This window comes from Ixodes scapularis, unplaced genomic scaffold (genome assembly GCF_016920785.2).
Source record: "Ixodes scapularis isolate PalLabHiFi unplaced genomic scaffold, ASM1692078v2 PGA_scaffold9__187_contigs__length_104089568, whole genome shotgun sequence".
Classification (NCBI taxonomy): Eukaryota; Metazoa; Arthropoda; class Arachnida; order Ixodida; family Ixodidae; genus Ixodes; species Ixodes scapularis.
This window is the reverse complement of record NW_024609884.1, coordinates 35,531,624-35,546,959: the sequence shown is the minus strand read 5'-3', so window position 1 is coordinate 35,546,959 and position 15,336 is coordinate 35,531,624. Positions and strand designations below refer to the sequence as shown.

Here is a 15,336-nt window from a genome sequence, read left to right as displayed (position 1 = left end):
TCTTGAGGCCCGTTCACACTCTTGCAACCGAGTACGACCGAGAGAGACGAGACCTGTTAAAACTTCTTAAAAATTCTTAGGACGAGGGTACACACTGGCATTCTGTCGCCATCTATGCGGTGACCCTGGAACTGCATTTTACAAGAGCGAAGGTTTCGCGGAATTTCCGAGGTCAAACGTGTGTAATACCTGTAAGAAAGGCTTGTTTATAACGTTGACAAAAGTTTTTCGAGCCAAGAAAGAAAGGATAATATGCAAGAGAAATAGTAAATATGCCGGACCGCCAAGTTTACACTGCTACCCAATAGATGGCGCCAGTGTGTCCTCTCGTTGTAAGAGGTTTTAAGGAACCCAGTTTTAAGAGGTCGCAAGTGTGTGAACGGGCCTTTAGAGAACCATGCAGTGAACGGAAAACTTAACAGTTCATGCGTTCTTGGCATTTCATCAGGTTCTCGGCAGGCCTCTTCACGATGTATAATATGTGCATTACTTTGGTATTTGTTGTTTTTTCTGGAAACAGGTGCCAGCAGGTAGGGCATAGACAATGGTAATAATATTCGTGCATCTGTACAACTTTTTTTGTTATTTTATTTTAAAGCTTGCTATTTAGTTTTGAAAGAACTTCGTGGTTCCCATGGCGAAGTTGCAAACATTATATTGGTGCGCTCAAAACCAGTCCAAGGTCAGAACTAATGCCAAGGCATCTAAAAAAAACATAATGTGACCAGAAACAATGTCATTTATTATGTTGTCAAGCTAGGCCTTGCAAATGTTAGCCAAATCGGGTCCACTAATACCCACCCATGTAGGAGGGTGTCTTTAGTGCCCATGCTTGTTGTTTAATTAGACCTTGAACATGATTCCTTACTACGTAGGACTTTCATTACGAATGAGTTTTCTAGTTAACGGTGGTGTTCCTGTTGACAAACCGTTGTATTAGGTGGGCAGAAAATAAGAGTGAAGAAGTGAACTTTGGTCTTTAATGGCAAGTTGGTTCATACGGAATCATTTTTGCTTCAGTGGAGGCTCAAGTATGCACGACACTGAAGGGATTTTCCTTTCAGTCGACGGAGACAAGGGTACCACAAGAGCCAGCGAGGGAAAGAGAACAGGACCTCTTGGTGTCAACGCCTTGCCGCCTGCGTGGCTGTGCCCCGAACCGTGCAGTTTTTGCCGAGGTAAACAATTGGGCCATTTGAAAGTTTTGCGGATAAAAAAAAAAACATGACTCACTTGCATGCCTTGCTGTAAACAATCCAATGCAGCACTGAAATTTGTGAGTTGCAGATAATGGTCACAGGTAGGATAGATAACCTCTACATTCTCGGAGTTCTGTGGACAAAGGGGCTGCCCGCTACAGAGCACCAGTATATGTCGTATTATAACCTCCTTTATACTGACAAAACCTGGCAGATTGCCACGAGAAGCGGTCGCCGAAATGGAAAAGGTGGAGTGGGATACAACGGAGAAGTCTCGCCGCAGCGGACGCGAAACACGAAAAAAGTATGTTTTGGGTCCTCGCCACTGCAAAAGCTGTGTGCTGACGTCCAGGTTCCCCGAGGAATGGCTCTTTAATGCTCTGTGCTACCAAATCCTCACGCTCCAAATCTGTGACCAGGCACTCTATGACTCCGTCGTCGAACTGGCAGACTTTGTGAGTATAGAGGTGCTATGGTCATTATCTAATCCACTTTACTCCTTTTTATTTTCAGTGGGAGAGCATCTTTTTGTTTGCATTCTTAAAAAAGAGGGTTAGACTGTTATGATTAAATTGTGCGGACAACCACTAACAAGCTCTGTTAGCTGTCGTCAGTGCCTACGCTATTCTTATCAATGCCGATCTTCGCAAAAGAAAACAAGATAGGGGAAGGGACAAGAGCGGAGGAAAGCCGGGCTGTTTGCGTGGTCGATGTAACTAATCAAGCTAAAGATAAATCACATGTAACTATGGTTGTTTAAGATAAATGTGTTTGAAAGGGTGTCTTCGCTATGCCAATCTGTAAACATATTTTTTTTTAAAGCTGGAGACCAAATGAGATAAGTATCATCCGCTGTCTTCTGAACTGGTTATTTCAATATTTTATTAGGAGTACTTGGCCATGACTTCAAAACAAACCAAAGACCAGATTCGGGCTCATGTTGGAAGGCAGTTCTTTCCTGCCAAACTTCAGAAACATTTATCTAGCAAAGATGATAAACAAATTACTATTAGTTTTAGTGTCCCGCCATTTCTGCATGCAAAAGATGCCTATATCGGTATAGCATACGAAAAGTTATAGGATACTTTGTAGTGCAGAGATGCATTAATTTGTTACTCAGATGGAAAATTGTAATGATTACTACCTTGTAGTAGGCCTTGTACATGAAGCATTCCCTCACATGCACACAGATGTTAAAGCAAGCTTTAAGCCCTCTCTAAATTCCATCGTGGCTTGCTTTCGTTACAACTAAAAAGGGAGCACAATAAGACGGGGACGAGAAAGGAAGAAACAAGCACTCACTACCAGCTACTTTATTCAGAAAAAAAGTCTTCCCTTCCTTCCTTGTCCCTGTCTTAATGTACTCTTTTTTTTTCGTTGCAGCCACGAAGCAGCTTGCCCAGCAAAGAATTTTAGAATGCTTTCTTTGACTGTACTAGACAGTCTCAGTAGATAAGCCCCAGGCTTGCCTAGCACCTAGCTTATGCAGGGTGCTGCAGAACAGGTTCAGCTAGACTTGGTACCCTCCCCTCTTTCCTCAGTAGGGACCGTGCCCCTTGTGCTTCAAGTGCTCTCAGTGCACTTACTGATTTATTATTTACGTTCCCTTTGAGCCTTAAATTGATATTCTTTCAAAAGAAAAAGCAGACAATAGCAGCAGCAGCCTCCCTTGCCCCTCCACTCTCTATCTCTCTCCATGGGAATATTTTAGGTTCCTCCTGATGGCTAAAAGAATTTTGAATGTGATAGTCTGCATTTTTATGGTGTCCATCTGTAACCTGATACATCATCAGGATGTCTGCCAACCTGAAATTCCCAGGGAAATCGTCAAAAAGTTGGCTTCATCAGGGGAAATGACCACTGCAGTGGAACGGCGATACGGAACAAAGCTTGACGGTTGCGCATGGGCACGACTATGCTGAATAATGTTTCCGAATTATGATTCTTTGACCCAGAAGTGGTCAGGAAGTTTTTATCAAAATAGTCAAGGGAAATTCTAGAAAAGTCAAGGAATTTGAAATCAGAAATTTGGTAGACACCCTGATGAACTGGTTCCACCGTTCGAAACACTTCACAATCAAGTGAGAATTGGGGAAAGCGAAATATAGAAAGGCAGCAATGGGCGTCTGCCTCACTTGCCTTCAATCTGCTGCATGGACTTTCCATCTATGACACTGTGGGCTCTTAACATGTCCTCGACAATTTTACTTTTGCTCACCTACAAGTTTGTCTGACTTCCAGAACTTATTTCTTGTCATTGGCTTTTTTTTCCCCCAGGACACAGTAAAAACTTTCGGGAACCCGGCATTACTTTTCACTGGAAAGCACCCATGGACATCTGGCTGCATGTGCGTTGTCTGCGAGGACCTATGAATCGACGTCCTGGACTTTTCAGCAAGAATCTCTCGGGTATTAGCCATGTACTGAGCATAGAAAGGTCAGTATGTGGGGGGGTAATCGACGAAGCACACTTTTTGTGCTTGAGCACCTCATGGGTAAAAAAATACAAAGATCTCGGTAAGAGCTGTGAAAGTTGTGACAGCACTCGGAGCACATTCCTAGAACAGGGAAAAATAATGACCAATAACAGTTACTGTTTTAATGTTTTCCATATGTGTTTGGTGAATATTCCAGCTATAATACAAAGGTTTGTGTGTTCCATTGTGTATCTAAACTTCTGTTAGATTTTTTTTTTGTGCATCTGTTGATCTGAGGATTCAAACCATAGAAGAAGAAACTACAAAAAGAAAAACAAAGCTTTGAAAAATAGCAAGTAGGCAAACAAAGCTTTTAGGAAACTTGTTATTTTTTTTTATTCTAATTTAATCCTCAACACCAAGCAGGCAAAGCAAGCCTTCACAAAACTTGTCATTGTAATTTATTTTCGTGCTTGTCTAATAGTTATACCAGTTTTGTGTATTAGTATTATTTCTTATGATGTTATTTGTTTAGTTATTGTGATAAAACCCCTGTGATAAGCCGAAGCAGGCTTTTGAGCCAATATGTATCACATTAGTTTCTAATAAAGTAATTGTTTTAAATACTTGTGGCTTGTTTTGCAGTACCTGCATGGTAGGACTCATGAAGTTGCATTTGCACAAATGGCAGTGATATGAGCTGAAAGAAAACAGCTATCTTTATTGTTAAATTTCAAGATTCCTGCAATTTATTGCCACCCACCTGTCCACTCAAAGCAGGCATGAAGCAACAGAACATGCTCGTTCCCACCAGCTCTTGCCAATAGACTAGACACGTGATAAAAAACATATACAACCTATTGTAAATGATAAGTATAATCAAACTAATAGAAAGTTAAGCTGCCGATTAAAAAAAAAACTTTTACTTTTTTTTTTTGTTGTGTGCAAATTCCAATGTAACAAAACAATGCTGTCCTGAAAGCTTCTGTTGTGTTTCATGATAAATTTTAGAGCAGCATTCAGTTCAGCATCGTTAAGACCATCATCGTTCATTTTTCTATGTTTCATTACAGGAAATTGTAAGATATCAGTTCTGCATTTCGACGTTTACACTTGCAGACAATTGATGTTACTGCTTCTTTTAGGTGGAATCGAAGATTTCATTTCAACTTTTATACTTTCACACAGTTGATGTTACTACCCTTGTTTTAGGGAAATTCAAGTTGAACCTCGCAGGCGGCAAGAAGCCTCCTAACGATCACAATGCCTCCCTTTGTTCAGCAAACTGATACTTGACTAGGGCTGCTATACTCCAGACAAAGTGAGAGTCAGCACTGACTATCTTTCAGAGAGTCGCTCATACACTCCCATGACTCTTTTGTCGGGGGACTCTTCATAAAAGGAGGGTCCTCACAACTCTTTTTACAGAGTCACGGGGATTACCAGGAAGGAGTCGTGTGACTCTTTTTCTCCTCTGGATAAGAGTCGTTAAAGAGTCGCAGTTGACTACGTCACGTGGAGTCGCCCATACACTACCATGACTCCAGTGTGATGAGAGTCGCGGGACTCTTCTTTAAATAAGAGTCAAGTGACTCTGGAGTCGTGGAGGAGTCAAATCTGTAGCGCTCAAAGACCCACCACAGGGAGTCGTGGCGACTCTCTTTAAAAAAAAGAGTCGAGGGACTCTACAAACTGGAGTCGATTCTGCGGCGCGCAAATACCCGCCAAAGAGAGTCATAGCGACTCCTTTTTTTTAAGAGTGTACTAAAACTCATGCCCAATGTGTCCCTTTTCCTCTCCACATATTCCAGCTAGTTCCTGTTACGTATCCTGTCGCTGTACCTGCTGGAACCTCACTTTCTGCCTTGTCCAATTATTTTGTAGTCGGAGACGCTTGCATTGCTTAATGTCACAACCCAGACTGCATTTTTTTTTTTTTGGTCTAAACTTATGTTTCGGCATCTTCATTCGCTGAGCCGCCTCCGTAAGTTGCGGTGATTGGCTCTCAGAGTGTTGTGCGGGAAAGTAGATGCACAGGCTTTTTTTAGAGTTATATAGTAACGCGTTACGGACATGTCTGGTTCTGATGTAGCTGTCATTATAGCGATGTTGCGAGCTTTCGCCTACACTATCTCCCGTATAGCGTTATTACCCAGGTACTCTTGCGCTGCGGATGTTCGGCGTCTTTTGCAGATGACAACGATTATGTCGCAGGCTCTCTGCTTTTTCCACGCTGGGTTTGGTGCTTTTATTTGTTTGTTTATTTGTTGGTTCAACCCGGGAGGGTAAGACAACTGTGAGCGGGCATTACGCCCATACCAAAGGGTCCACAGTGCCTCTCTGGCAGGAAAAGAAAAGGAAAATAATAAATAACTAGAACCGGTACATAGATAAAGGGGAAAGTTCCGTGGAAGAACGCAAATTGAATTATACGCTGTTAGGTTGAGTTAGATGCTGCTAGTTAGGTAGTGCAGCTGCCGCTGCAGCTGCAGTACCTCCAGCAGCTGGGAACCGAGTAGCGAAAAATTCGCTGTCATAACTAGTCTGCGTTTTATTTCAGGGTACGTGACCATTGTTCGCTGATCTGTCCGTTAACCGCCGAATCTTGCGTCGCTCGCTCGTCGCCTGGTGGCGTGTGGCGGCCCGGGATCGTTGAAAGTTTGCTTCTCTCTTTCTCGTGATAACGGTTTCCATGACGCGAATTCGGCATTTTGATGGCATTGCGTCATGCTCGCCACCACAATTGTAACGGCGTGGGGTTTCCACCAAGCAATTCGTTTCGACCATGTTCTGTTCGCCGCATCGGCCGCAGCGGGTTTTGTTGGGGCAATTATCTGCCTTGTGGCCTCCTAGCAAAACCTGGTCTGTATAAGACATCACAGTTACGCGGAGTAATCCCATATGGACCACGTGCGGTAACTGCAAGCCTTTGAAGTTTACGAGGACCGAAGGGTTCGTTGCCCCAAGTCTTCTGTATAGTGAGGATTGCTGCTTCTTTGCACACCAATAGCAATGTGAATTCATTGTCAGTGAAGTCCACTGAAACTCGGACGACGCCGCGGATTGACTTTGTGGAGCGAGCAGTGGGCCGCATTGCCACTTTGCCTATTTTCGTGATCTGCACTAGTTCTTGTGCTTCACGATTGGTTTTCGCGTCGATTGCAACGACATTTGCACGGTTTTGCATGCAGAACTCCGATTAGAGCGTATGCGGTTGCGCGTCATTGTCATTATTTCTTTTGGAGCGAATTGGCCAACTGGTTTGAAAATAACCGTAACTAGTGAAAGTTCACCTTCGAAGGGTTCTGCTGCTGGTTTACGATTCTTGGCATAGAAAGCGGTGATCCAGGGGAATTCCCCCTTCATTTTCGGGTGATAGTTGCGATGCTGCCGTGTCGTCATGTATAGACTCGGCGTTAGGACTAAGATAGGGTTCGGGCATGATGTCGTCGGTCCCGCTGATTTCGGGAATCCCCGGTGGCGATTTCCGATTGCATAGGTTCATCACCTTCCAAAATCAGGTCATCGAGACATACCGTTGTGGTTTGGAAGTACAGCGTTGGTACAAATCAAATTTTGATTTCAAATCAAATTGGACGTTTTAGTGATTTATACAGCGTAAGGTTGGTCTGCCAGTAGGGGCGACACTGGTTTACACTGTAGATGAGCAATTTTGCCAGGTGCAGTTATTAATTAGAAGTTTTAATTTCTAATTAATCTCTAACTAATCTAAAAAAAATTTAAAAAGAAAAAGAAAAAGCAAATTAGAAAAATATCCAGGAGCAAGGAAACTGCGATCCTGTTCAGAAGGCTTCGTCGCCTTCCTTTTCTCAGTAGAGTAAGGATACTATCATAAGTAAAGAGGAACGCAAAGACACTGCAGGTATATGTTCCCGTCTTTCCTTGGTCACCAGTGCTGCCTTCTGGTAAGGTCTTAGCGTTTCAGGCAGTCCTGACTCTGGGATTAAATTGGGCGATTAAACGCAGAGGGTCTCTAGTGAAACAGCTCCCTACCCTCGGCCTTGCCGCTTTTAGAAGCGAGACCCCATACCCACCCCGTCGCAAGGAAGACGGATGGCCCCCAGTTGTTGACGAACTGAAGCGCTGTGCGCTGGTGCGTTGGCTGGTGCTTCGCCGCTTCGCTCCACCAGTGCCGATGCATCCGAGTCGCATGCAGCGAGCTACTGAAGGAGAAACAATCGTGCCAAAGCTTATCAAGCCGACCCCCAAGCTTCGAGTCTCCGGCCTCCCCTTTTCTCTCATAGCCTCTCCAAGCTAGCTCTACAATAGAGCAAAGACTGCTTCTGCCATCTGTCGGGAGTGTCACCCACTCCGCAAGTTTCCACACGCGCGCTTTCCAAATCCACTAATTCCTCGGTGGAATGGCATTCGGTCCGCGACACTGTCAACGCGAACAAGCTATCGCCGGGTTTCTTTGTTTTTCTCTCAGTATTGAAGGACTGTCGTCAAAACTACTCTAGTGGTGGAAAGTGCTGACCCAAGTTGTACACTTTGATCACCGCCAGTAGCCTTTCGAAATAAAATGCAAAAAGCGCCGAAGTCGTGTTCGCACTAAAGCTGGGGTCACACTGCTTATACACCATTCCAATATTTACAACCCCTCAGCCCAGCGTGCGATCTTCTGAGCCCAGCACACGCAGGCAAATCACGTGCAATACGCAGGAACACTGAAAATGGAACCAGCCGGGAGACTTTTTTTTTTTTTTTGAAAGGTCTATACATCGTACAAGAGGCTGTCTGCACATAGATTCGAACGCGAGTCACCGCGAGATCCGTGCTTCAAATGCAGCATGGCAATGAGTTCAAGAAGAAAACTAGGCACGCGGCATTCGAACCACGGATATTGCGGTGACTCGTGTTTGCAGGCTGTCTTTTGTATGATGTATGAGAGCAGTGACCCCGGCTTAACAGTGTAGCGCAGTGCAAGTAAAAAGAAAGCTATAACGTAACATTGCGCACATTATGGAAATATCACGTGCATCGAACTTGTTAAAAGTGCAGAAAGGGATCAGTGCTAGGGCCGCTTTTATTCCTAATATACATAAATGACATTTCTACAGACATTACGTCAAGCATTCGTCTTTATGCGGACGATTGCGTCTTATACCGCAAAATAAAGACATATTCAGACGGTCTAGAGCTACAGGAAGATATTGATCGCCTTAGAAGATGGTGCGAAATATGGAAAATGAATTTAAATATTCCCAAATGCAATCATATAACATTTACCAGAAAATGACAACCTGTTTCGTTTAGCTATTCAACTGATGGCACCCCACCACAAAAGGTGGACAAAGTAAAATATTTCGGCGTTCAGTTTTCGGAAAACCTATCGTGGAGCGCGCATGTAGACTACATGACAGTCAAAGCTAACCTTGTGCTAAATTTCTTGAGGAGGAATTTTCGCGATTGTCCTTCCAATTTAAAAAACGCCCTTTTTATTTTTAGTGTGAGACCTATTTTAGAATACGCTTGCGTGCTCTGGGACCCTAAGGAACGCTATCTAGAACAGAAAATTGTACAAATCCAGAGCAAAGCTGCTAGGTTCGTTACAAAAAATTACAACTTCAAACAAAGTGTTACTGCCCTAAAACGTCTCTTAGACTGGGAACCACTGAACTTTAGAAGACGCCGCCTCCGTTTAAAATTTTTACATAGGACCTATCATGATCAAACAGGACCGGATAAAAGTAAAATCACTGAACTGCCACACTTTCTATCACGCGGATTAGATCATTCCAAAAAAAATTAGAGAATTTTCAGCTAGGACTAATATGTTCAAGTTCTCATTTTTCCTCAGTACCGTTAAACAATGGAACGAATTGCAGAGGAAACTGTTTCAATTCCATCGTCTTATAATTTTTTTTTATAAACTGTCACGTGATAGCTGGGAATAAGGGAAGTGAATTTTCTCTTTTGTGAATGTGTATTCAGAATGCTTGGTGTGTAACACTGTGCTTTGTATCTTCATACCTTTACTTGTACGGAAAATTATATTGGTGGCTAAAGCTTAATACCATTGTGGATTCATGAGTTAAAGTGTTATAATTTTGCAACACAATCTTTTTTTTTTTTTTTGCGAACTTGTTTGTTGTTTTTTTTCGTGTGTTTCTGTACTTCACGACTGTAATTCTTGTGCAAATGTATCCTCACACCTTCCCCCCCCCCCCCCCCCCTGCAATAATGCCTCTTGGCACTGCGGGGTAACATGTAATGAATAAATATATAAAATAAATAAATTGTTACTGCTTGTGCGGAATTCTACGCAGTGTCAGATTATGGCTTCTCCGTATTTATCGAGCTGAATCGTTTCATTAATTGGACTTTTAAATTACGTCGGTAATTTGAGAGTAGAATAACTTCATGTAATTGCCGCTATGTGGAGGTGTATTTTGATAACATAACGGTTGCCCTTGGGAGTCCGGTCTTCTTTACATTTTCTCGGAGTGCAACAAAGGATGTCTCCACTCCTAGACAGACCGACGAAGAAAAGATAAAACGAAGTTCGACAGCATGTGCCCTTCCCTAACCGTGGTAACGCTGGTTCGAGTTTTCCAACGTTTAATATATATCTTTTTTTTTTTTTTAATACAACGCAGTTTTAAAATTTTTATTTTTTCCTACATTGAGCCACTGAGCTTATCAAGTGGAACCGGTGTAGTTTCGCATTGTGTTTTACTTTTGAGTAAGGTTGTTGTATTTTGTTGTGGTTCGTATTATTTGCAGTGTGCGTTTTTTTACATTTATTTCTGACATGGGTTATAACTAGGACTGGGCAGTTGATCGATTAACCCACCGAATAATCTATTAATGCTTTATTCGCTATTATTTTTAACCGGTTAATTGGTTAAATTTTGGCTAACCATAAGAAAATAAAAATTAAAGGCTTTCACCACACAAACGTGGACGAGTACACCTGTATGAAGGGCAATCTTTAGGTGAAATGCTGACCTAAAGTAAACTGGGATGCGACATTTGTAACTCCAAACGAGTGGAGAAGGTTATATGTGTCCCGGCTACTTCAACGCCGTTCGAGTGTCTGTTTAGCGCAGTAGGGACTATTGTGAACAATCAAAGGAGCTCACTCTTGCAGGAGACAATCAACGAACCTCCTTGCCTCTGCAGGTGAATTAATAATCTGAGTATGAGTGTCTTTGAACCCTTTTCAACTACATATCGCGGGTTATTCACAATTCTAATTCTACATTGCGCCGCTTATCGTAAATTCAGCAAAGGCAAAAAGTGTAATTTTGACATTTTTTTTTAAATATATTATTCATCCAAATGAACCGAAACCGATGAATCGACTAATCAATCGATTAAGAGTGGCGATTAATCGGATTGAATTTTTAATCGACGCCCTGCCCTAGTTATAACACCTGTGTGTGGATGTTTTGTGCTGGTTATTTGCGTAAACTTGCGATGGCTCGCCGCAAGTCGACAGCTGTTAAAATATTTGGTCACGGGCATATTTAGTTACCTTGCTTAGTAAAATTAACTGAGTACTCTAAAAGGGTGTAATTCTTGGTCTTATCTCTACAGGGTCTACGACGAAAAATGCAAAAAATTGCCATTTTACCTAATAAAGCTTTTTTTTAATTTTTAATGACAAGTTTGTAACCAGCTATACTACTGGTCTTAACTGACGAAAATCAAAATATATGGATGTTTCCACAATAATAATACCCGTAGTTTTCCTGGTATTTCACTGAACCGTGGCCAAGCTTTTCCTTGTGAAACTGTGCATCGACCAGAAAAACGTTGCTGCCGTCTCTGTCAGTCCCGAAGGTCCAGTGCAGTGAGATACATAAGGCGTATAGGATAATTACGTTTTAATTAGTTTTCCATAATTATATTTTCATTTGTGAAAACAAACATATTTTCCCAGTTAGAAACTTGATAAACGTAATCGAAAACCACTAAATTAGTAGATTTTAGAAAGACTTGGAGCGCGTGCGAAACGTGGTATTGCGCTATAATTACCGCATGTGTAACAGGCACAAGGTTGACAGGGAGAGAACTCAAATAATATTAGAAACAGAAAAAAACACTCAGGTCAGTCAAATTGGGGTACATTTCCGGGACGCAGAAAAGCAAAGCACGCGCTCCAAATTTTCCTAATATCGATTGATACTGTGACTTTCAACGATGCCCATCAAGTTTCTAATTGGAACTATATGTTTACTTTAGACTGACTGAAGAGGTAATTATGCATTAAAAACTTTATTATCTTTACGTTGTGCACCTCAATAAATATGCTCCTTGACAGTAACTAGGTTACCAATGTTATTTTTGTATTGATACGGACGTTTTATGGAAACATGAATTGGTCGATGTTCGGTGAAACACTCCGTATAAAATGAACTAGAAGCATAGTAACTCATTTCCGCTTAGTGTTCTATTTACCATTTCGTGTGTTGAAACTTTTCGTTTGCATCTCCGATTTTTGTCACGCAGAACGGGACTACTGTCTGCCAGCGAACGGTCTGTCCTCCGCTGCAGTGTCCTCCAGAACACCAAGTGGCCAGCGCTGGTAGCTGCTGTTCCGAATGCAGGAGGCCGGAAGAGAAGAAAGCCATGTGTTACTACAACAACCAGAAGTACTATGTGAGTTCTTTCAGCAAATAGGTTTGACAGTAATAGTATATCCGTGTAATGAAGTCTAAATAGGGGAGTGTTTTGTGTGACCGCAGGCGGTTTGTTGATGCTCCTTGTGTTTGCGCGGACAGTTGGCACCACTGGCATTTCATTAGCGAGCCAAGAAAACCTTTTCCATCGTTCATCAGAGTAGCACAGTGAAGTGTTGTTTTTACTGTTACTCGGCGCTTTCATAAAATCAACGAGCAATACCTAGACTACATTGCGCAAACCACTATGACAGCAGTGGAAATGCGTGTTTTGACAGCGCTTGTTTATCAGTTTTGTACTCAATGGCTTGCCATCACAACAACCAAACAATAGCGTAAACATTAAGCATGTTTACGTTATTCCCACATCTGAAGTTTCGTAGCCTCTAATTGGACTTCTACGCGGTCACAACACTTCCCCAATATTGTATACTCCGGATCCCTATTTATACGCGACTTTCTATTAGCTGATCTAAAGCCCAGTCGAAATTGCAAGGAAATTACGTTGAAGCAGTGCAAAACACATAGTATGCCTAGATATTTTTCACGGTGTGTGTATTTCTCTTTCTGTTAGTTTTTGGTGGCCATCGAATTACTGATGAACGCAGACACAGTGGTTACTCTAAAACCTTGGAAGCAAAGGGTGAGGGGGCAGGAGCTCACCACCTGCTGACCTTGAGATTTACCTAGCTTCGATTTATTATAAAAACATGCTGTCTCTATGATATTAATTCTACAACCATCAAAGGGGAGGGGAGAGGGGGCGTACAATAGTGCTACTTTGGGAGAGCTTAACATTGTGAAAATTCCTGAAACTTTTCTGTTACGCTTACACGTCTCTAATACATGGCCCTCCCACAAACCTTACCTCATGGTGCCTTCCCTTCACCATACCCAATCAAATGTTTGAGGGAACGATTATGAGGACTTTAGCGCCTCAGGCGTATAAATGAAAACGATCCAACGGATAATTTTGTCAGTTCAATTAAGTGTTCTAAATGAAAGTGAACGGACCTTTGGATTTCAGAACGGAGACACGTGGAAGCTAAAGAAATGCACCAAGTGTTCCTGCCATCATGGTGTGGTTCGCTGTGGTGTGGAGGAATGCATCACAGCGCCTGTCTGTCCTCCGAAAAAGAAATTAGTGACACCACCAGGCAAATGTTGTCCAACATGCGTTGAAGGTAAGCAATTTAAGAATTATTGTAATCATATAAAATTCTCTAAAATTGAAATGACACTGGCATCAAACAAATGTTAAGATGTTTTCTCCTATTGTCAGTAAAAATTGAGTGTTTCAAAACTTAAAAAAAAAAACTAGACTGAAGATTTGATCTTTATGGGACACCAATAAATATGAACTTTTTAGATAAAGCTTTTTGTTCCCACGCATGTGTTCATCTTACTTGAAACTTCGGTTTGTGCTAGTTTGTTCACAGTGAATTAAATGATGTACGCAGCACGAACTAGACACTGAAGAAGAAAACTAAGTAAAGACTGTCTGTGTTCTATGTTTGCCTTCCTTCGTATGTATCGTTTCGCACTTTTAAGATATTTTAATTCATTCGGTATGAACCTTGATTACTTGGTTTTAAAGATGATTGTTTGGAATTTCAGTTTATTTGATGTTTGTGAATTATATTCACATATTTGACGAATTAATCATTTACTTTGGTATTTGAACAAATATCTATGCCAAAATTTCACTACAGCATGCGCCAATCGAGGCAAACACTAACTTTGATCACAATGTTTGTGTTTTACGCAAAAAAAAGCAGAGGAACTTATTTTTTATGACTGATGCCACTCTGGCGATTCAAACAAAATCTAGACGTGTATGCACATGGTCAAAGGTTTTGAGCAGGCATAGCCGAGCACGTAAAATAAAAATTGAGACACGAACGCTAGTATATTGGAACGTGGAACAAGATTCACCCTCAGACACTAGTTGCACCCTTTAGAAACTACCAAAGAAAGCCGTGAGGTTCATTTAAAAACAAAAAAAAATTATAATTTATTTCTTCACGTTACTCACTAATTGGGTTCCGAGTTTTCGGAGTTTATTCGGAGGGAAGTGTGGAGGACGTTTTTTAGGGCTTTAATTTCGCCTAGGCATTCTCAGCTTTCTGAAATTTTTGGTTCCGTTCAATTGCAGTTTTTGTTTTCTTATTTTTGTTTTTGTGGTTTTATTTTTCAAGATTACGCACCAAGTTTGGTGCTTGTTATGTGTGTGTGTGTGTTATTTTTTTTCAGCACAGTCTTTAAAAAGCTAGAATGGACTGTATTCGCACGAAGATAAAAATGCAAACCAGGCATGCGCTTTAAGTCGGTTTATTCGTCGTACAATTAAGTACTTCAAGCTATTCTAGTGCTACTTACTTGTCACCTACTCTAAGTTCTACGCAGTGTTTTATGCGGTTTCAAATAGGCTGTTTTGCTTATGTATGGGATTGGTGGTTTTGAATTCCAGAAAAAAATCGCCCCTCCCTCTGGTTCGTTTTTTTTTTTTTTTTTATGAAAGGCGTTTTATTTTTTGTCGCGACGCGCATTGAGAAAGTGCTAGAAAGAAGTCACAAAATTAACCCAAGGCTAGGGAGGGACATTAGTTTCTTTTTTGGAGCCATAATTCCGGAAATCGCTCGGATAAATAAGAATCGCAAAACTACTTACCAGTGACTGCGTATCAGATGGTATATACAAGGTGTTCGTTTTTAATTCGAACAAACATTATCAAAGGGGCTGACAGTTATACGGATGCCGTCTTCGTCGTGTTTTATGGGGCTCGGCACATGTTCAAAAGGGGGACAACAGTCACAAATTAACTTTTTAATTAATGGTTTTATGCGTCATGTTGCAATTATATTTTTAAAGACGGTCGTCATTAGAGGCTATACTAATTGAAACAGTTTGCGAAAGGCAACGCGTTTACGGATATTCAGCGATCAGTTTTCGCGTTTTAGTTTTCCTATTCCGAAACTCAGAATTGCAACGGACGTTGCGTCCAGAATGACATTGATACATAGAAGACTGACGCAATCATTTCGCGCACGTCGTCGTTATCTCGACAGTGCC

General features: G+C 41.6%; 1 protein-coding gene across 1 annotated transcript in view; it reads left to right on the top strand.

Annotated features, from left to right (window-relative positions):
- LOC8030154 (BMP-binding endothelial regulator protein) overlaps positions 1-15,336 on the top strand; it is a 251,568-nt gene that overhangs the window by 219,995 nt on the left and 16,237 nt on the right. The window contains exons 9-10 of the mRNA XM_029971089.4: positions 12,095-12,244; positions 13,292-13,448. Coding sequence (XP_029826949.2) covers positions 12,095-12,244; positions 13,292-13,448 — 307 coding nt within the window. The remainder of the gene's footprint in view (positions 1-12,094; positions 12,245-13,291; positions 13,449-15,336) is intronic.